Raw genomic sequence first — 22,171 nt, 5'->3', positions numbered from 1 at the left:
ACAGCCCCCTTAGAGCCTCATACCTACCAACTTTGAAAGATAAGAAAGAGGGACACATACTGTGCTGCCGCAATTTTTATTTTACACTAAGCCAGTAGCCTAAACTCACCCACAACATTCTGTGTATGTGGCCACAAAGAAATATTGCTTAATGTGAAGCCCATCAGTGTTCCCACACAGTATGGTTCCCCTTTCATGGCCCCTACAATGCTTTTCATGCAGTATAATGCCCCTATAGCCCCCCACACAGTATAATATTCAAACAAGTTACACACAGCTCATCTGCAACACACACTTTGCTTGTGTATTGCTCCTCATCTCTGCTGCATTTTCATTGGATTGCTACAGGAGGACAGACATACACTGGTCTCTCTAAAGTGATAGAGTAGAAGGAAATTGTACTGTATCCAAATCTTTTCTAGTGAGTGCTAATAACTGGCTGGTTCAGGCAGCGAGACTGCTTGTAATGGACAGAACCAGCCTATTGCTGCTGACTAACAGGCTCAATACAGTCATGTAAACATGTCACTGTTTCTAAATCACCATTGCGGTGATATTAGCTTATACTAAAGGTCCAGTCACACTAAGCAACTTACCAGCGATCCCAACAACGATAGGGATCGCTGGTAAGTTGCTAGGAGGTTGCTGGTGAGCTGTCACACTGCGACGCTCCAGCGATCCCAATAGCAACCTGACCTGGCAGGGATCGCTGGAGCGTCGCTACACGAGTTGCTGGTGAGCTCACCAGCAACCAGTGACCAGCCCCCAGCGCCGCGTGGAAGATGCTGCGCTTGGTAACTAAGGTAAATATCGGGTAACCAACCCGATATTTACCTTGGTTACCAGCGCACGGAGCTACACGTGCAGAGAACAGGGAGCAGCGCACACTGAGCGCTGGCTCCCTGCTCTCCTAGTTACAGCACACATCGGGTTAATTAACCCGATGTGTCCTGCAGCTACATGTGCACAGAGCAGGAGCCGGCACTGACAGTGAGAGCGGCGGAGGCTGGTAACAAAGGTAAATATCGGGTAACCAAGGACAGGGCTTCTTGGTTACCCGATGTTTACTGTGGTTACCAGCCTCCGCAGAAGCCGGCTCCTGCTGCCTGCACATTTAGTCGTTGCTGTCTCGCTGTCACACACAGCGATCTGTGCTTCACAGCGGGAGAGCAACAACTAAAAAATGGCCCAGGACATTCAGCAACAACCAACGACCTCACAGCAGGGGCCAGGTTGTTGCTGGATGTCACACACAGCAACATCGCTAGCAACGTCACAAAAGTTGTTCGTTAGCAGCGATGTTGCTAGCGATGTTGCTTAGTGTGATGGGGCCTTAAGCTGCACTATAGCAAGGGGGCATTCACGTTTTCCAACGCATGACATTGCCCAATCCATAGGGGGCAGGAAGTGAGATCTGTGTGACCTGGTTAGACACATGAATATTACTATATCACATAGAGAAAGCCAGATCTGACCAGGTCTGGGGGAGATTAATTTTTTTTTTTCTCCTGTATGATGCCTCCTGATTGGGGAATCAGAAAAAAAAAAATTAAAATGCCCCAGAGAAGAATGTTTTTTACCATGTTTTTTACTTACCGCCACCCCCACCGGAAGTCACGTGAGTGATCACGGGACGTTCGGTGGTTGCCATCGTAGCACAGGGTCACGTGATGACGCCTGCAGCTACGAAGTTTCACTTTCGTTTTTCCTCGGCACGGAGCAGAGGGAAACCGGAAGTGACTGAATCTGCTGTTTACAGCTGTATAGCTGTGATCAGCAGATAGATAATAGCGATTGGATTGCTGATCGCTATAGCCCCCTAGGGGGACTAGTAAAATAAAAAAAAAGTAAAAAAAAACTAAAAGTTCAAATCACCCCCCTTTCACCCCATTGAAATTAAAGGGTTAAAAAATAAATAAATATACACATATTTGGTATCGCCGCGTTCAGAAATGCCCGATCTATCAAAATATAAAATCAATTAATCTGATTGGTAAACGGCATAGTAGCAAAAACATTCGAAACGCCAAAATTACGTTTTTTGGTCGCTGCATGCAAAATGCAATAACAGGCGATCAAAACGTACCATTAAAAATGTTAGCTCGAGACGCAAAAAATAAGCAGTCACTGAGACATAGATCCCGAAAAATGAGAACGCTACGTGTTTCGGAAAATGGCGCAAAACGTGCGCCACTTTTATTGGACAAACTTGTGAATTTTTTTTTAACCCCTTAGATACAAGTAAACCTATACATGTTTGGTGTCTACAAACTCGCACCGACCTGAGGCATCATACCCAAACATCAGTTTTACCATATAGTGAACACCGTGAATAAAACATCCCAAAAACTATTGTGCCATCACACTTTTTTTGCAGTTTTTCCACACTTGGAATTTTTTTGCTGTTTTCCAGTACAATATATGGTAAAACCTATGGTTTCATTTAAAAGTACAACTCGTCCCGCAAAAAACAAGCCCTCATATGGCAAGATTGACGGAATAATAAAAAAGTTACGGCTCTCGGAAGAAAAGGAGCAAAAAACAAAAACGCCAAAACGGAAAGTGCCCGGGGGCTGAAGGGGTTAATCAATACTGGAAGGAAAAACGCCTCCCAGCAAGGTCTATGAGAATCCTGACTTGCTGAAATTGAGGAGAAAGAATTGCTGTACAAACGGGATCAACCAGTGGACAGAATAAAATATAAATACATTTTATTGGTACAAAAATATTTTGCAAACACAAGAGACTCATTCTTCTTCTGGCCCTTGAGGAAGCCACATCCAGTGGCAATGCGCGTGGGGCAACAGACCATGTATGCATTGATCCTTGGCTTTTACACCTTCTAGCCTTCTTTGTCTCCCAGCAGGTTGTATTATACGATCTGAGGTATCATGTTTATATACCTTTTTTGGATAGCTCTGATTTGGATGTGGTCCATATGTATTTAGTGTTGTACTCATTTTGCTGTATTTTCCCTTATTATAGGGTCTTTTTTGCTATCATTTAGCTGGGCTTAGAAATTGGGGTCTAGATGGTGGTGCCAGATATGGCAATGTTATTTTATTAGCACCATATAGCTTCTATTTGAAGGATCCATTGTGCACGGCTTTTACATCGATAGCTGTGTGTTACAACATATTACTTTTGGTGCATTTCTTTGTATTGTGAACAAGGATCTCTGTACTAGTACCCCATCATGGGGTCAGACATGGGGTGTTTTGTGATAGTCAATTTGATTTTTTAATTATTTTGAACTAATCACTTTCTTGTGTGTTAATTTTGTGTATGCATTATCTTTTTGTACCAATAAAATTTATTTATATTTTATTCTGTCCACTGGTTGATCCCGTTTGTACAGCAATTCTTTCTCCTCAATTTTGACAAATTTCTCTGTTGCTGGTGGAGATCCCAGTAGGGGAAAGATGCCCTCTATTCCTTGAAATCCTGACTTGCTGTGCACATGTTGCAGATTTTTGTGCAGAAAAAATCTGCAGCATGTCAATTTTTTCTGCGTTTTTTCCTGCGTCTGATATAATCCACTGCAGTCCTCAATCACTGCAGTGGATTATATCTGTCTATATCTGTCAGTGCTGCACTCGCAGAACTGACACCACCTCACACACCATGTAACCGGTATGGTCTGTGAGGCGAGATGTATCTCAGTAACCCATGGTGACAACCCAGGATTGCCATGGCAGTGATCGCATTACAGACCCGATCGCCCGAGAGGTAAGCAATTCCTCACCATGCTTCCTAAATACTGCGATCATGATTGATCACAGCATTTAAGGGGTTAACCTGGTAGGGAGAGCCGGGTCTCAGCTCTAACATCATCAGGAGACACTGCAGCAATCACAGGGGGTACAGCACAGGAACCCCAGCGATCGCCATGACCTAAAAACTAAGGAAAAAACACAAGAAAAATGCATAAAAAAACCTGCCAAAACATGATAAGAAACTTGCACTTTTTCTGCTGCATTTTTCCTGCTAAAACATGCAGTTTACAGATTTTCTGCACACTACACAAATCTGCTATGTGGGCACATACCCTTAACCCCTTTAGCCCCCAAGCCTATTTTGACCCTAAAGACCAGGCCACTTTTTGCAATTCTGACCAGTGTCACTTTATGAGGTTATAACTCTGGAACACTTCAACGGATCCCGGTGATTCTGAGATAGTTTTTTCGTGACATATTGGGCTTCATTTCAGTGGTAAATTTAGGCCGATATTTTTTGCGTTTCTTTGTGAAAAGAACAAAAATTTCGCGAAAATTTTGAAATTTTCAAACTTTGAATTTTTTTGCTCTAAAACCAACGAGACATATGACACAAAATAATTAATAAATAACATTTCCCACATGTCTACTTTACATCAGAACAATTTTGGGGGAAAAAAGGAAGTTATAGGGGTTCAAAGTTTATGAGCAATTTCTCAGTTTTACAACAAAATTTACAAAGCCACTTTTTTTAGGGACCACATCACATTTGAAGCGATTTTGAAAGGTCTACATGACACAGAACACCCAAAAGTGACACCATTCCAAGAACGGCACCCCTCAGGCTACTCAAAACCACATTCAAGAAGGTTATTACCCCTTCAGGTGCTTCACAGTAACTAAAGCAATGTGGAAGGAAAAAATGAACATTTTACTTTTTGCAACAAAAATGTTAATTTAGCCTCAAATATTACATATTCACAAGGGTAGCAGGATTAAATGAACCCCCAAAATTTGTTGGGCAATTTCTTCTGAGCACGCAGATACCTCATATGTGGAGAAAAACCACTGTTTGGGCGCACGGCAGGACTCGGAAGGGAAGGAGTGTCATTTGACTTTTAGAACAGAAAATGAGCTGGAATAGTTAGCCGCACCATGTTGCGTTTGGAGAGCCCCTGAGGTGCCGAAACAGTGGAGCTCCCCCACATGTGACCCCATTTTGGAAACTAGACCCCTCATGGAATTTATCTAGATGTTTATTGAGCACTTTGAACCTCTGGGGGCTTCACAAAAGTTAATATAGAGTTGAGCCGTGAAAATAAAAAAAAAAAATTCACTACAAAATTGTTACTTCAACCAGGTAGCTTTTTTTTCACAAGGGTATCAGGAAAAATTGCACCATAAAATGTATTGTGCAATTTCTCCTGAGTACACAGATACCTCATATGTGGTGGAAATCAAATGTTTGGGCGCACAGCAGGGCTCAGAATGCAAGGAGCGTCATTTGACCTTTCAAACGCAAAAATGTCTGGGATAATTAGCGTATTCCATGTTGTGTTTGGAGACCCCCTGAGGTGCCGAAACAGTGGAGCTCCCCCACATGTGACCCCATTTTGGAAACTAGACCCCCCATGGCATAGAAAAAAAAAAACAGGGCGCACGCACGAATGTTCTGCAAAAAAGGTTGGGGGGGGGGGGGGGACTAGGTGGGATGGAAAAAAAGAAGTCCTGTCCAAAGTCGAGTACGGATGCAGGACGATTGCTGATCAAAACCATGTTTTGTTTTGTTTTGTTTTTTATTTGGGGTGCACCAAAAAAAAGCAAAAACTAGAGCAACAATTACGTGCCTGATCAGCCAATCACGTAGCTGATCAGCACTTGGCGGCAAACGGGTGGGGGAGGAGGGGGGGGGGGGGGGAGAGGGAGTGGGAGATGCGATTGGGGATAGTTTGAAAAGAGCCACGAACAATACTTACAGGATGGATCAGAACAGCGGCAGATGGGGGGGGGGAGGGGGGGCAGATGGGGGGGCGGTAGATGGGGGGCAGCGGCATATAAAGGGAGTATCTGTGAATGTGAGACAGCGGCGGCTGGGATAGGGTGGGGGTGGATGGGAGAGGGCGCAGTGGATGCAGGAGCGGCAGAGGATGGGGGGGGGAAGGGGGGGATGGGAGGGAAGGGGAGTGGGAGGTGAGATTGGGGATAGTTACCCTACAGGATGGATCTAGGCAGCAGGATCACAGGAGATGAAGGAGGCAGCAGATCGGGGAGGGTGAGAGGTGGGAGAGGGAGCGCAGCGCAGATCACGGGGGTGACAGGGGAGGGGAGCGCAGCGCAGATCACGGGGGGTGACAGGGGAGGGAGCGCAGCGCAGATCACGGGGGTGACAGGGGAGGGAGCGCAGCGCAGATCACGGGGGTGACAGGGGAGGGAGCGCAGCGCAGATCACGGGGGTGACAGGGGAGGGAGCGCAGCGCAGATCACGGGGGTGACAGGGGAGGGAGCGCAGCGCAGATCACGGGGGGTGACAGGGGAGGGAGCGCAGCGCAGATCACGGGGGTGACAGGGGAGGGAGCGCAGCGCAGATCACGGGGGTGACAGGGGAGGGAGCGCAGCGCAGATCACGGGGGTGACAGGGGAGGGAGCGCAGCGCAGATCACGGGGGTGACAGGGGAGGGAGCGCAGCACAGATCACGGGGGTGACAGGGGAGGGAGCGCACAGATCACGGGGGTGACGGGAGGGAGCGCACAGATCACGGGGGTGACAGGGGAGGGAGCGCACAGATCACGGGGGTGACGGGTGGGGGGAGCGGGCAGCACATCACGGAGGGGAGGGAGCGGGCAGCACATAACGGAGGAGAGGGGGCGGGACCGGACAGCACATAAGGGAGGAGAGGGGGCAGCGCAGCAACTTGCGGGTCCCATGCTCCAGTCACATAACAGCATGGGACCGGAGCTTGTCGCCCTGCCATTGCACTGTATACACTCACTTTGCTGGCGTGCTGCAGGGACCGACAAGTGAAGCTGATGGGGGCGGTCACCGGCAACAGGTCCACTGTGATTGGAGAGATCGGTCACAAGGCCGATCTCTCCAATCAGAGCTACTGGAGCTGGTGGAGGGTGATCGAGTGAGGTCACCCAGCTCCAGCCAATGGCCAGTGCTATAGCCTCACTGGTCAGGACTGGATTTCAATGTTTCAGTCACTTTAAATGGCTGGGACATTACAGTGGCTGTGATTGGTTGAGCGGCGTTCGTCAGCCAATCACAGCCTCCGTAGGTCCAGGGAGGAGGCACCACCCCTCCTGAAGTCAGGTACAGGTCCCCTCCTCCCCGAATCTGCGGTTTGTGTTAACCGATCGCAGTTGTTGGGGGCTCCGGTGCCGCGATTACGTCATGACGGAAAGATCCGTCCTTGGTCGTTAAGGCCCAGTGCACCATGACGGATCTTTCCGTCCATGGTCGTGCATAGGGTTAAGGAAATCTGTCACCAGGTTTGTGCCACCTAATCTGAGAGCAGCATAATGTAGGGGCAGAGACCCCGATTCCAGCGATGTGTTACACTCTATGCTGCTTAGTGTACGTTTTGATTAATCAGCAGATTATCATTACAGGACTACTTGGTATGCTGTTAGGTAGTCCAGCATATTCATGAGCTCTGTATAACTGCTAGATCTGCAGGAGAGAAACCAGTGGTTTTATCAAAATTACAGCAAACAACTCAGTAAGTGACACAGACTGAATCAGGGTCAATAGCTACATTATGCTGCTTTCAGATGGGGGAGAAAAAAAACTTGCTAACACATTCCCTTTAACTTCTCATACAGAAGCAATGTTGCACTACATAAAGACATTTTTATAAAATACTAGAAATAGGCCTGATGCGATCGCATCAGGAGTGCGGTGAAATGAACATCTGCCTATACTTAGTGGTGCTGACAGGAGCAGTGGACATGTGTCACACTGTTTGCGCTTTCCAATATATCTGTTGTATGTCATCCTTCTGCATTTGTGTATTGTATGTGTTGCATCATTTGACCTCTTTCACCCCTGTGCACGGTCTCATCCTTGTTGTGTGCTGTATATTGGTATTTGGTGTTGTGTTTCTTGAACTGTGTTCACCAAGTGGTGTCTCTGCTGTCTGTTGTGTGTTTTTACACTATATGGTGTCTTGTAAGCTGTTGTGACTATAATTGGAGGTGGTACATTGTTTTGTGCAGTTTGATGTGTGTGTGATTGTCCGTTCCCAAAGTGGACAAAAAAAACACAAAAGGAAGTAGACGAAATGTCTATTGTGGAAGCATTTTTTTTTTTGGCGAATAGCCAATCTAATAGCTTTAGAGCAAAGCGACTCCTGAGCCAGACGTCTACGTTTATATGCATTGTTTTGTCCAGACGATGGCGTTTTTGTTCAGGAGTCTCATTAGCGTGGCGTTGTTGTTGACGTAGTGCCCGAGCCTTATTGTTTTCATGTTATTTTTTCGGAGGAGTCATGTTGGCATTGCTGCGGGATTCCAAGAGCAGTGATATGCACTGAAATGTACAGGCGGGTATGTGAGCCTGTTAGGAGAAGTGAGGAAGCTTTCTTGTGTGTAAAGCCTGCACGTCAGTAAGTTGCACTGCTGTTAGATTCCTGAGTGACCTTAGGCAACCCTTAGTGATGTTTGCGGGCTGACTCAGGAAACTCTCGCGGTACTCGCGATCTCCTGCGAGACTTCATAAGTGAGAGCGGTGCCACCAGTGAGGGTATCTGAGCTCAGACCCCAGGGCTTCCACGATCACTTTCTCCCAGCTGTGTGAAAGCGGGTGGGAGACCCCTGGAGTGACCTTAGATAACCCTTAGTAATGGCAGCAGGCTGACTCGGGAACTCTCGCGGTTCTCCCTCTCTTCAAGAGGTTGTAGCAGATCATGGCCTGCTCTGGATTATCCTCGGATATTTTTTTGGGGCTACTTAAATGTTAAAGGCTGTGTGTATTTTATTGTAAAATAAATACATCTCTCTCTCTCGTCAGTGCCGCCATGTCTCGTCGCCCGCCGCAACATCGCACAAGGCATGGTGATGTCAGGCAAAGATTGACATACCTGGCCACGCCTCCTTACTGCTCCGTGACATCACAAATGTGTAAATTTAAAACACCAACACCTCATTATACCTGGATGTGGTATGGAGAGCACAATGTTAGACTGGGAACAGAATTGTGCTTAGTCAGCCCACAATTTGGGTTCCGCCTGCACTGTTGTCCCGGGTTACCATGGCTATGATATGGGCACGAACTGTGGCTGTGCAACTGACAGAGTCACAGTGCATTGTGGGATATGGTTACATCTGCAACTGGCAATTATGTATATTGAGCAAATAAGGACAAAATTGGATACCATAATGATTACCAATATAATCTACACCTCAGCCAACATAGCATTAAAGAACATGAGAATGAGGTGGATTTTTTTGTAGATTTAGCTACATAATAGCTTAATAGTAATTCAAATCAGACATTCTTGCAAAAGTTGAAGGAAATTTTATTAAAGTCAATTCTCATAGCAAGAGGTAGATACAATAATTTAAATACATTATGTAAACATCAGGTGAACATGGGAAGTCCCTAGGAAAATCACCGATTGTACAGCATGACAGGTCTGAACATGGTTCAGTTAATCATCACACGTGGGTACATTGTTAAAGCACAGCGGGGTTAATATATCCCAGCATATCAGCCATAATCTCATATTTAATCAAAGACTCATATATAACCACACACAGTGCGCAAATAACATCCCACAGAGATATACTAATACATCAGTCATTCGGTTACCCTGTAACCATAAACCAGTGTAATCAAGAAAAAAAACCTCTAAGTCACCACGCGATTAAATATTATAGCTCACCCATGTCAGGTTGGATGTCCGGTGTAATGTGCCCCGATGCACACGTTTCGTGTTTCTTCCTTGGGGGGCCCGAGGAAGAAACACGAAACGTGCATGTCGGGGCACGCACTGTGTGTGGTTATATATAGCCTCATGAGTCTGATTAAATATATGAGATTATGGCTGATATGCTGGGATATATTAACCCCGCTGTGCTGTGTTAACAATGTACCCACGTGTGATGATTAATTAAACCATGTTCAGATATGTCATGTTGTACAAACGGTGTTTTTCCTAGAGACTTCCCATGTTCACCTGATGTTTACATGATGTATTTAAATTATTGTATCTACCTCTTGCTGTGAGAATTGACGTTAATAAAATTTCATTCTACTTTTGCAAGAAGGTCTGATTTGAATTACTATTACGCTATTATGTAGCTAAATCTACAAAAAAATACCCCTGGCAATTATGTATGTAGATTAGATGTACCTTTCAGCAAGATCTTTTTCATCAAACGGAGGCTTCTCCAGCAATGACTGTATCACGGATCTGGCCATGGCCGTGTCATCTGTGTAGAACAGCGGTTCTAAAGGTTGGAAAAAAAAACAAAAAAAAACTTTTGCTTATTTTCTGCTGTAGAAATACAGTAAAAATCCATGTAAAATCTACATGTGACTATCAATAAAGTGTTAAACAGTTAAAAACCGAATTAAGATAAATTCCATTTTCTAGGAAACCCTCCACGACATCACACAGGAAGTTAACTCTCCGCCCTATTAGGGACAGGAAACACAAAGAGGTGAAATAACCCCTCCCCACCTCCCATCTCCGGTGTTTTTTCAAGTACCACCAACAAAATCACGAATGGTTTAAATCTTTTAATTTTCAGAAATAAGCCATTAAAATGCATGCAAATAATTCGATAGGGAGGGATAGCTGTGCTGTCATGGAGGGTTTCCTAGAAACCAAATTAACGGTAAGAAATTCCATTTTCGCTAGTCACCCTTCACGACAGCACACAGGAGGAGTAGCAACGAACAGGCTAGGGAGTGACAACAGCCTGTAGGACTTTATGTCTAAAGGCTAAATCTCTATTGGAAAGCCAGTCCAAATCGGTAATGTCTAACAAAAGTATGGACAGGGGACCAGGTCACTGCTTTGCAAATCTGATCAATAGAAGTGTCAACCCTCTCAGCCCAGGAGACTGACATAGATCGAGTAGAATGTGCGAACAAGTGATCTGGAGGAAGGAGGCCTTGGGTAGCATATGCCTCTTTAATAGCGTTCTTTATCCAGTTGGATACTGTGCTCTTCGCTGCCTTCTTTCCAGCATTCTTACCCACAATCTACACAAAAAGATTGGAATCCTTTCTGAAGGACTCCGTTTTCTGTAGGTATAGCATAACTGCCCCTACGTACATCGAGAAGTCCATCTCATTTTGGTTAGCTGGATCCTGACAAAAAGATGGCAGAATAATTTCTTGGTTCCTATGAATGTCTGACATTACTTTCAGGAGAAAGGAGGGATCCAGACGGAAGACGATTCGATGTTCTAGAATCTCCATATAGGGCTCTCGGATGGTAAGAGCCTGGATTTCACCTACTTGCCTGGCCGTAATAATTGCAATCAAAAGAAGGGAATTTTGTTACTTACCGTAAATTCCTTTTCTTCTAGCTCTTATTGGGAGACCCAGACGATTGGGTGTATAGCACTGCCTCCGGAGGCCACACAAAGCAATTACACTAAAAAGTGTAAGGCCCCTCCCCTTCTGGCTATACACCCCCAGTGGGATCACTGGCTCACCAGTTTTAGTGCAAAAGCAAGAAGGAGGAAAGCCAATAACTGGTTTAAACAAATTCTCTCCGAGTAACATCGGAGAACTGAAAACCGTTCAACATGAACAACATGTGTACCCGCAAACAAACCAACAATCCCGAAGGACAACAGGGCGGGTGCTGGGTCTCCCAATAAGAGCTAGAAGAAAAGGAATTTACGGTAAGTAACAAAATTCCCTTCTTCTTCGTCGCTCTATTGGGAGACCCAGACGATTGGGACGTCCAAAAGCTGTCCCTGGGTGGGTAAAGAAATACCTCATGTTAGAGCTGCAAGACAGCCCTCCCCTACGGGGAGGCAACTGCCGCCTGCAGGACTCTTCTACCTAGGCTGGCGTCCGCCGAAGCATAGGTATGCACCTGATAATGTTTGGTGAAAGTGTGCAGACTCGACCAGGTAGCTGCCTGGCACACCTGTTGAGCCGTAGCCTGGTGTCGTAATGCCCAGGATGCACCCACGGCTCTGGTAGAATGGGCCTTCAGCCCTGATGGAACTGGAAGCCCAGCAGAACGGTAGGCTTCAAGAATTGGTTCTTTGATCCATCGAGCCAGGGTGGCTTTAGAAGCCTGCGACCCTTTGCGCTTACCAGCGACAAGGACAAAGAGTGCATCCGAACGGCGCAAGGGCGCCGTGCGGGAAATGTAGATTCTGAGTGCTCTCACCAGATCTAACAAATGTAAATCCTTCTCATACCGATGAACTGCATGAGGACAAAACGAAGGCAAAGAGATAATCCTGATTAAGATGAAAAGAGGATACCACCTTCGGGAGAAACTCCTGAATAGGACGCAGCACAACCTTGTCCTGGTGGAAGACCAGGAAGGGAGCCTTGGATGATAGTGCTGCCAGCTCAGACACTCTCCGAAGAGATGTGATCGCTACCAGAAAAGCCACTTTCTGTGATAGTCTAGAAAGTGAAACCTCCTTCAGAGGCTCGAAGGGCGGCTTCTGGAGGGCAACTAGTACCCTGTTCAGATCCCATGGATCTAACGGCCGCTTGTACGGGGGTACGATATGGCAAACCCCCTGTAGGAACGTGCGCACCTTAGGAAGGCGTGCCAAACGCTTCTGAAAAAAGACGGATAGCGCCGAGACCTGACCTTTAAGGGAGCCGAGCGACAAACCTTTTTCTAACCCAGATTGCAGGAAAGAAAGAAAGGTAGGCAATGCAAATGGCCAGGGAGACACTCCCTGAGCAGAGCACCAGGATAAAAATATCCTCCACGTTCTGTGGTAGATCTTAGCGGACGTGGGCTTCCTAGCCTGTCTCATGGTGGCAACGACCCCTTGGGACAATCCTGAAGACGTTAGGATCCAGGACTCAATGGCCACACAGTCAGGTTCAGGGCCGCAGAATTCCGATGGAAAAACGGCCCTTGGGACAGTAAGTCTGGTCGGTGTGGGAGTGCCCACGGTTGGCCGACCGTGAGCTGCCACAGATCCGGATACCACGCCCTCCTCGGCCAGTCTGGGGCGACAAGTATGACGCGGCTGCAATCGGATCTGATCTTGCGTAGCACTCTGGGCAAGAGTGCCAGAGGTGGAAACACATAAGGGAGCCGGAACTGCGACCAATCTTGCACTAGGGCGTCTGCCGCCAGCGCTCTTTGATCGCGAGACCGTGCCATGAAGGTTGGGACCTTGTTGTTGTGCCGTGACGCCATTAGGTCGACGTCCGGCACCCCCCAGCGGCGACAGATTTCCTGAAACACGTCTGGGTGAAGGGACCATTCCCCTGCGTCCATGCCCTGGCGACTGAGGAAGTCTGCTTCCCAGTTTTCTACGCCGGGGATGTGAACCGCGGATATGGTGGAGGCCGTGGCTTCCACCCACATCAGAATCCGTCGGACTTCCTGGAAGGCTTGCCGACTGCGTGTCCCCCCTTGGTGGTTGATGTATGCCACCGCTGTGGAGTTGTCCGACTGAATTCGGATCTGCCTTCCTTCCAGCCACTGCTGGAAGGCTAGTAGGGCAAGATACACTGCTCTGATTTCCAGAACATTGATCTGAAGGGTGGACTCCTGCTGAGACCACGTACCCTGAGCCCTGTGGTGGAGAAAGACTGCTCCCCACCCTGACAGACTCGCATCTGTCGTGACCACCGCCCAAGACGGTGGCAGGAAGGATCTTCCCTGTGATAATGAGGTGGGAAGAAGCCACCACTGCAGAGAGTCTTTGGCCGTCTGGGAAAGGGAGACTTTCCTGTCCAGGGATGTTGATTTCCCGTCCCATTGGCGGAGAATGTCCCATTGAAGTGGACGCAGATGAAACTGCGCAAACGGAACCGCCTCTATTGCCGCCACCATCTTCCCGAGGAAGTGCATGAGGCGTCTTAAGGAGTGCGGCTGACTTTGAAGGAGAGCCTGCACCCCAGTCTGTAGAGACCGCTGCTTGTCCAGCGGAAGCTTCACTATCGCTGATAGAGTATGAAACTCCATGCCAAGATACGTTAGTGATTGGGTCGGTGACAGATTTGACTTTGGGAAGTTGATGATCCACCCGAACGCCTGGAGAGTCTCCAGTGCAACATTCAGGCTGAGTTGGCATGCCTCTTGAGAGGGTGCCTTGACCAGTAGATCGTCCAAGTAAGGGATCACAGAGTGTCCGTGAGAGTGCAAGACTGCTACCACTGCCGCCATGATCTTGGTGAACACCCGAGGGGCTGTCGCCAGACCAAATGGCAGAGCTACGAACTGAAGATGGTCGTCTCCTATCACGAAGCGTAGAAAGCATTGGTGCTCTGTAGCAATCGGCACGTGGAGATAGGCATCTTTGATGTCTATTGATGCTAGGAAATCTCCTTGAGACATTGAGGCAATGACTGAGCGGAGGGATTCCATCCGGAACCGCCTGGCGTTCACATGCTTGTTGAGCAGTTTTAGGTCCAGAACAGGACGGAAGGAGCCGTCCTTTTTTGGAACCACAAAGAGATTGGAGTAAAATCCTCGCCCCCGTTCGTGAGGGGGGACAGGGATCACGACTCCTTCTGCTCTTAGAGAGTCCACCGCCTGCAGCAGGGCATCTGCTCGGTTGGGGTGTGGGGAGGTTCTGAAGAACCGAAGTGGAGGCCGAGAACTGAACTCGATTCTGTACCCGCGAGACAGAATGTCTGTTACCCACCGGTCTTTGACCTGTGACAGCCAAATGTCGCAAAAGCGGGAGAGCCTGCCACCGACCGAGGATGCGGAGGGAGGAGGCCGAAAGTCATGAGGTAGCCGCTTTGGAAGCGGTTCCTCCATTTGTTTTCCTCAGGCGTGAGTGAGCCCGCCAGGAATCTGAGCTCCCTTGTTCTTTCTGAGTCCTTTTGGACGAGGAGAATTGGGCCTTGCCCGAGCCTCGAAAGGACCGAAACCTCGACTGCCACTTTTTCTGTTGAGGTTTACTTGCTCTGGGCTGTGGTAAGGAAGAGTCCTTACCCTTGGACTGTTTTATGATTTCAGCCAATGGCTCACCAAACAGTCTGTCTCTAGATAATGGCAAGCTGGTTAAGCATTTTTTGGAACTAGCATCTGCTTTCCAGTCCTTTAACCACAAGGCTCTGCGCAAAACCACAGAATTGGCGGACGCCATAGCGGTACGGCTCGTAGATTCTAGGACAGCATTGATAGCATAGGTCGCAAACGCAGACATTTGCGAAGTTAGGGACGCCACTTGCGGCACTGCTGGATGTATGAAAGCATCCACCTGTGCTAAACCAGCTGAAATAGCTTGGAGTGCCCACACGGCCGCGAATGCTGGAGCAAACGACGCGCCGATAGATTCATAGACAGATTTCAACCAAAGGTCCATCTGTCTGTCGTTGGCATCTTTAAGTGAAGCGCCATCCTCTACTGCGACTATGGATCTAGCCGCAAGCTTGGAAATTGGGGGATCCACCTTTGGACACTGGGTCCAGCGTTTGGCCACCTCAGAGGGAAAAGGATAACGGGTATCCTTAGAACGTTTAGAGAAACGCTTGTCTGGATGAGCGTCGTGTTTCTGGATCGATTCTCTGAAGTCAGAGTGGTCCAAAAAAGCACTTAATTTACGCTTGGGATATAGGAAATGGAACTTCTCCTGCTGTGCAGCTGCCTCCTCTGCAGAAGGGGCTGGGGGAGAAATATCCAACAGTCTATTAATTGCCGATATAAGGTCATTAACCATAGCGTCACCATCAGGGGCATCCAGATTGAAAGGAGCCTCAGGATTAGAATCCTGATCACCGTCCTCAGTCTCATCACAGAGAGACTCTTCTCGCTGAGACCCTGAGCAGTGTGATGACGTGGAGGGTCTTTCCCAGCGAGCTCGCTTAGGCTGCCTGGGACTGTCATCTGAGTCAGAGACTTCAGCCTGTGATGCTTGAGATCCCCTTGAAGTACGGATTAGTTCCAACTGAGGGGGACCGGCGAGCATAGACACAGCAGTGTCCATGGTCTGAGTAACTGGCCTGGACTGCAAGGTCTCCAGGATTTTTAACATAGTCACAGACATTTTGTCAGCAAAAACTGCAAAGTCTGTCCCCGTCACCGGGGCAGGGTTCACAGGCGTCTCTGCCTGGGCTACCACCACATTAGGCTCTGGCTGACGGAGTGCCACTGGGACTGAACATTGCATACAATGTGAGTCTTTGGAGCCTGCCGGTAGATGAGCCCCACATGCTGTACAAACAGTGTACACAGCCCGTGCCTTGGCAGCCTTGCGTTTTGCGGATGACATGTTGCTGCCTCCTCAGAGCAGTACAGGGTGTTCAGCCAAGAAGCGACCTTACAGTGCACTATATATATATATATATATATATATATATATATATATATATATATATATATATATATATATATATATATATATATATATATATATATATATGGTACCAAGAAAAAAGTACACTAATATAACACTGAGGCACTAGAGGGGCCAGCACTACTGTGCTGCTTACCACCCGCTTAGGAGCGGTGTGTGGACGCCAGAAATCCCTCTAGTCTGGGTCTCCCAGAGCCTGCTGCCTTTCCCCAGCCAGCCGCATGTGTAATGGCTGCCGGCGTCCTTGTGGAGAGGGGGGGCGGGCCCTGGGCGTACACCGACGAAGAGCGGGAAGTCTGCTTCCCCCTGTGCCTAGTGAGAGGGCTGGAGCATGTAAATAAAGCTCCAGCCCTCGGCGCTGTTAATTGAGCAGCGTCTCTCCCCTACCCTGATTGACAGGGTGGGGGCGGGAACGAAGCGGCACTAGGCCGCAGAAGCCGGGGGCTAAAGTTAGAAGCGCCGCCGCCGTAAAAGCGCGGTCGGCGCCAAGTCCCCGGCGCACTACAAGTCGCAGCTGCGTCGCCGCTCCAGGAGCGGTCGGCGCAGTAGTTCCCAACATGAAACGTCACTCAGCAAGGCTGCAGTGACCTAACCCCAGCGCACAGCGCTACTGTCCCCGGCGCACTATAACGCTCAGCAAGCCTGAGAGTGTCCGTGCCTGCCGGGGACACAGAGTACCTGAAAGTTGCAGGGCCTTGTCCCTGAACGGCACTCCCGCTCCAAATCCAGCAGGTTCTATGGGTCTGTGGATGGAGCCCGGCCCCAGGGCTTGGGGGCCGGCAAGATCCCACTTCCACAGAGCCCTCCAGGGGATGTGGAAGGAAAACAGCATGTGGGCTCCAGCCTCTGTACCAGCAATAGGTACCTCAACCTTACAAGCACCAACCGCGGGTGAGAAGGGAGCATGCTGGGGGCCCCACATGGGCCCTCTTTTCTTCCATCCGATATAGCCAGCAGCTACTGCTGACTACAAACAGTGGAGCTATGCGTGGATGTCTGACCTCCTTCGCACAAAGCAGAAAACTGGTGAGCCAGTGATCCCACTGGGGGTGTATAGCCAGAAGGGGAGGGGCCTTACACTTTTTAGTGTAATTGCTTTGTGTGGCCTCCGGAGGCAGTGCTATACACCCAATCGTCTGGGTCTCCCAATAGAGCGACGAAGAAATGCAGTTTTCCAGGCCAGACACCTCAGGGTAGAGGAAGCCAGAGGTTCAAAGGGAGCCTGAGTCAACCCCTGAAGAACTGTGTTAAGATCCCAGGGGGAGCTATCGTCAGCCGTTTAGGCCGAGCTCTAACCGCTGAAGAGAGGAATCGCTTCACCCAGCGATGGTTTGCCAGGTCCTGATCAAAATACGCACTTAAAGCCTATATTTGGACCTTGAGGGTGCTGGGGCTGAGACCTTTTTCAAGGTCCGACTGTAAAAAGTCCAGGATGTGAGCCACGTTTGGATGGAACGGGTCAGGAGTCTGAGGACTGCACCAGTTGGTAAAGGTCTTCCAGATTTTAAAGTACATCAAATTAGTGACAGGCTTATGGCTTTTCTGTAGCATGTCAATGACCCTCTCAGATAGGCCTCTAGCTCTTAAAGCGACGGATTCAGAAGCCACGCAGCCAGGTTCAGTCTCTTGAGGTTTGGGTGAAAGAGCGGACCCTGATGGAGACGTTCTGGGATCTGATGCAATAGGAAGGGTCCGTCCTGAGCCATGGTTACTAGGGCCCCGAACCAGCTGCATCTGGGCTATAGTGGCACGACCAGGATGGTATGAACCCTGTCTGATCTGACTTTCTGAAGAGTCCTTGCCAGTAACGGCATTGGTGGAAAGGCGTATGCCAGTTGAAACCTCCAAGGATGGGAGAAGGCATCCACTGCTATCGCCGGATCCCTGGGATTTAAAGAGAAAAATTGATGTACCCTTGCGTTCTGCCTAGTTGCAAAGAGATCCACCTCCGGTTGTCCCCACCTTTAGACTAAGGAATGGAACACATCTGGTTTCAAGGGCCATTCCCCAGGATGAATGACCTGCCTTCTGAGGTAATCCACTCAAGTATTTTCTGAGCCCTTCAGGTGGACAGCCAATAGTGACAGGTGGTGTTTTTCTGCCCAAAAAAAATATTCCTGTAGAAATCCTTTGTAAACATTTATGGCGCGAGCTGCCTTGATGATGTAGGTGAGCTATAAACGTCATATTGTCGGAGTACACCATGACATGTGCCCCTTGCAGCATGGATTTAACTGCTCTGAGCGCCTGAAGGACGGCTTCCAGTTCTCGATAATTCGAGGATCTGCAACTGATGTCTGAGGACCAGAAGCCTTGGAAGGGAACCTGAGAGATGATCGCCCCCCAGCCTTTTTGGCTGGCATCTGTGGTGATTGTCACCAACTTCTCTCGAATCCAATAAACTTCTCTTTGGAGATGGACAGGGATCATCCACCATAACAAGGAAGCTTTCACCGGACCTGGCAGGGATATCTTCTTGTTTAGGGAGCTTTGGGCACCGTCCCAAGATGCCAAGATATGAGCTTGAAAGGTGCATGAGTGGGCTTGAGCCCAGGAGACCGCCGGGATGCAAGATGTCATAGATCCCAGCACGGACATTGCGAATCTCAGGGTGATTACTCGTTGGCAATGCAGAAATTATTTTTTTTTTCCTTTATCCCCAACTGCTTGTCTCTTGGAAGGAAGGATTGTTGTTTCAGAGTCCAACATGACTCCGAGGAAGATCTTTTTTGTGGAGGGAAGAAGGTCCGACTTTTGAGGGTTCACCACCCATCCCAGGTGGTGGAAGACTCTTAATGTGAGCTGACCATGTTGGAGGAGCAATTGGGCAGAGGGAGCCACTACCAGGAAGTTGTCGAGGTAGGGGATTATACAAATGTTTTGACCCCGCAGGAATGCTACCACCTCCCCCATTATTTTGGTGAAAACCCGAGGTGCAAATGAGAGACCGAACGGGAGGGAGTTGAACTGATAATGCCGAAGACGCCCCTTGTGGAAATCTGCGAAGTGAAAAAAAATTTTGTGGCGTGAAAGAGCAGGATATGATAGTACAGATCTTTTAGATCTATTGTGGCCATAAAAAAATCCCAGACCGACAAGGGATGTGGTGGACCTGACTGACTCCATTTTGAAACGCCGGAAAATTGAAAACAAAAAAAACTTTTTGTGCCAAGTATACGTTCCAACATAATTAGTTTAACCCAACACCAAGTAATTGCATGTAAAAATTATTTTTATTGAATACAAAAAGTTGGGTGGTCATAAATAAAGATACAGTACAATGATACATGCATAATGCAAGATAAACGAGGACAGAGGGAAAAATTGGCACAATGAACCCTACATGATAATTAAGGCTGGCAGACCTGTAAAACTAGCTTGACACATATGAAATATAAGTAGAATGTACTGGCGTACACTCTAAGTATACATCTGGCACGACCTCTTCACATGGATGAGTTACATGTTTACTGTTTGGACTTTCCCCTTTAACTATATTGATGGATTATTTCAGACCTCACTAGGGTCTTTTTGTATACCTTTACATGGTAGTTTCTGAATCAGTCCTCCAGGAATATATATTTCCATCTACAATTCCTGCATTTTATTTTTATGCAGTGCGCATTCACTCCCTGTGGTACACTAGCTCCTGACCCACCTTTTCTGTACGCCAGTACATTCTACATATATTTCATATGTGTCAAGCTAGTTTTACACGTCTGCCTGCCCCGCTTTACATCGCAGAGGCGCAGGAGGGGCAGACAGGTCCCGTGTCCCGAGGAGACGGGAGCAGCGATGGAGGAGGAAGCAACTTGGCGCCGACCTCAGCTGCCCGGTATGTACCTAAACGCAGTGCTCTCATCACCGACCATGAGAGCACTGCAATAACCTCTCGTGTCCCATAGGGACAGGAAACAACACTGGAGATGGGAGGTGGAGAGGGGTTATTTCACCTCTTTGTGTTTCCTGTCCCTAATAGGGCGGAGAGTTAACCTCCTGTGTGCTGTCGAGGAGGGTGGCTAGAGAAAACAAAAACTATTTTACCTAAAAATTTGACGTGCCAAAAACCGCAGTTGGGGAGGAAAAAGAAAAAAACAAAAAAAAAAACAAACAACAACTACACAACACACTAGAAACGCAAGGAAAAAAAAATAAACTAAGAAACTGGTTCAGAAATGTGGCTAAAAATGTGCGGCATCGGGAATGGCCATGCTCTGGAGCTGATCGCTCACACTTCAGAGGAGCTCCGTCCTTCATGTCAATAATCCTAGTGCTGAGGCCCGTTGAGCGCTGCCCGGTGACTGAGCCATAAATCAGGAGAAGACCCTCCGGTGGGGAGGTGCAGTGGAGCTGGTGGCTGTGGTGCGTACAGACGGTGTAAGCTGAAGGAGCGGCGGAGGCCTAGGACTCCCGCCCTTTTGACGGCCATCTTGGGCCTAGGTGGTGCTTGGAGCGCCAGGCTGTCCTGCTAAAGAGGGCAGTGATTGCTGTAAGGAGGGCTACGGGGGAGCGTTGCTGCCAGAACCTGTGAAGCTGTATTGCGGTAAGGGAGGCGAGTGCTGGAGGCTGTTTAAGGGCACTGACACATAGGCTGGGGGAAAAGAAAGCCATAGCAGGGAGCTGGATGCCTGTAGTAGGGGCCCACCTATCAATTCTCCTGAAACCATGACACATTGCAAGCAAAAAGGACCTTGGAGCTAGAACAAGTCCCTATATACAAGATGGTGCCAGAGTCAGGGCGGAGGCAGCTAAAGATAATGAGGACACAGCGAGGAGGAGATGGTGATAGCCGCAAAACTTGAGCGCTTTGCGCAGCTAGAAAATAAATTTCCGGGGGAGGCCAAATGGAAGATTTCCTAAGTAATACGGAGGGTACAGCAATGCAGAATCCTGGGGAAGATGAAGTGGAACTACTGGCCCCAGCCAGCCACAATTGCTCTGATATTACACACTCTGGTGGGGCTCGCATGCAGCAACAAGGAGAAGTATGTAGACCCAAAAAATACTACACTCAAGGATGTCTCCTTTTGCAAGTCTGCACTAACTACCCTGACACAGCACATGCATACCTTGAAGGAGGATGTAGTCAATGTGCAACTTAAGTTGCAAAATATATCTGCATGCACAGAAGCTACGGAGGAGAGAGCTGGTAATACAGAAAATGATATTGTGGAGATAAAAAAGGTACAAGCAGGGTCAATCCAACGTATTTCAGAACTGGTAGCCAAAATTGACGATCTTGAAAAATGCTCGAGGCGTAACGACCTAAGAATTATACGGATTCCAGAGAAGTCGGAGGGTTCTGCTCCTACAGAATTTATTGGAAAATGGATCCGGAATGTATTTGGTGCAGAGGTTCTGACCCCATTCTTTGCGGTGGAAAGAATGCATCAACGTTCCCTCGCAGCCTCCGCCTCCTGGGCTTCCTCTTCGCACAAAATTTGCCAAACTGCTGCACTACAAAGATAGAGATGGAATCTTGAGGACGGCAAGGAACATGCCGGCATTATCCGTTAATGGGAGCAAAGTGTCCATATTTCTGAATTATTCAGCAGAAGTTCAAAGACAGAGTAAAGTTCATGGAGGTCAAACAGCGCCTGAGAAAAGTCAGTCTCTTATACTCCATGATGTACCCGGCCCAGTTGAGACTGGTGGCTCTGGGTTCAACTTATTTTTTCACTAGACCTGAGGAGGCCATGAAGTGGCTGGACTAACATGAGAAACAGGTCAGATTGGAGCGTTAGGACAATACGAGACTTTGGCTATGAGGGCCAGTGCCAAGCCATTGGTGGTCCGGAGTCTGTAGCTGTTTCCTGCTTGGAGGCTGCCAATTGTTTCCTTGTTGCAATGGAACATTTGTTTTTGTCCGGATTTCTTCCTGGATCCTTGCGTGGATTTTGTCCGTTATCTTGCCAAGTTCCAGATCTGAGGACTTTTTTGTGTGATTTTTGTTGCTTCCTGGTAACATGATGGTG

General features: G+C 48.2%; 1 protein-coding gene across 2 annotated transcripts in view; it reads right to left on the bottom strand.

The window, feature by feature from the left end:
* Positions 1 to 22,171, bottom strand: part of ADPRS (ADP-ribosylserine hydrolase) — a 52,404-nt gene that overhangs the window by 25,067 nt on the left and 5,166 nt on the right. For both annotated transcript variants that reach the window (XM_075336032.1, XM_075336031.1), the window contains exon 2: positions 10,073 to 10,169. In XM_075336032.1, the coding sequence (XP_075192147.1) occupies positions 10,073 to 10,169 (97 nt within the window). The remainder of the gene's footprint in view (positions 1 to 10,072; positions 10,170 to 22,171) is intronic.

The sequence above is a fragment of the Anomaloglossus baeobatrachus genome, chromosome 2 (genome assembly GCF_048569485.1).
Source record: "Anomaloglossus baeobatrachus isolate aAnoBae1 chromosome 2, aAnoBae1.hap1, whole genome shotgun sequence".
In the NCBI taxonomy this organism is placed as follows: domain Eukaryota; kingdom Metazoa; phylum Chordata; class Amphibia; order Anura; family Aromobatidae; genus Anomaloglossus; species Anomaloglossus baeobatrachus.
This window is presented reverse-complemented; position numbering and strand designations above follow the sequence as displayed.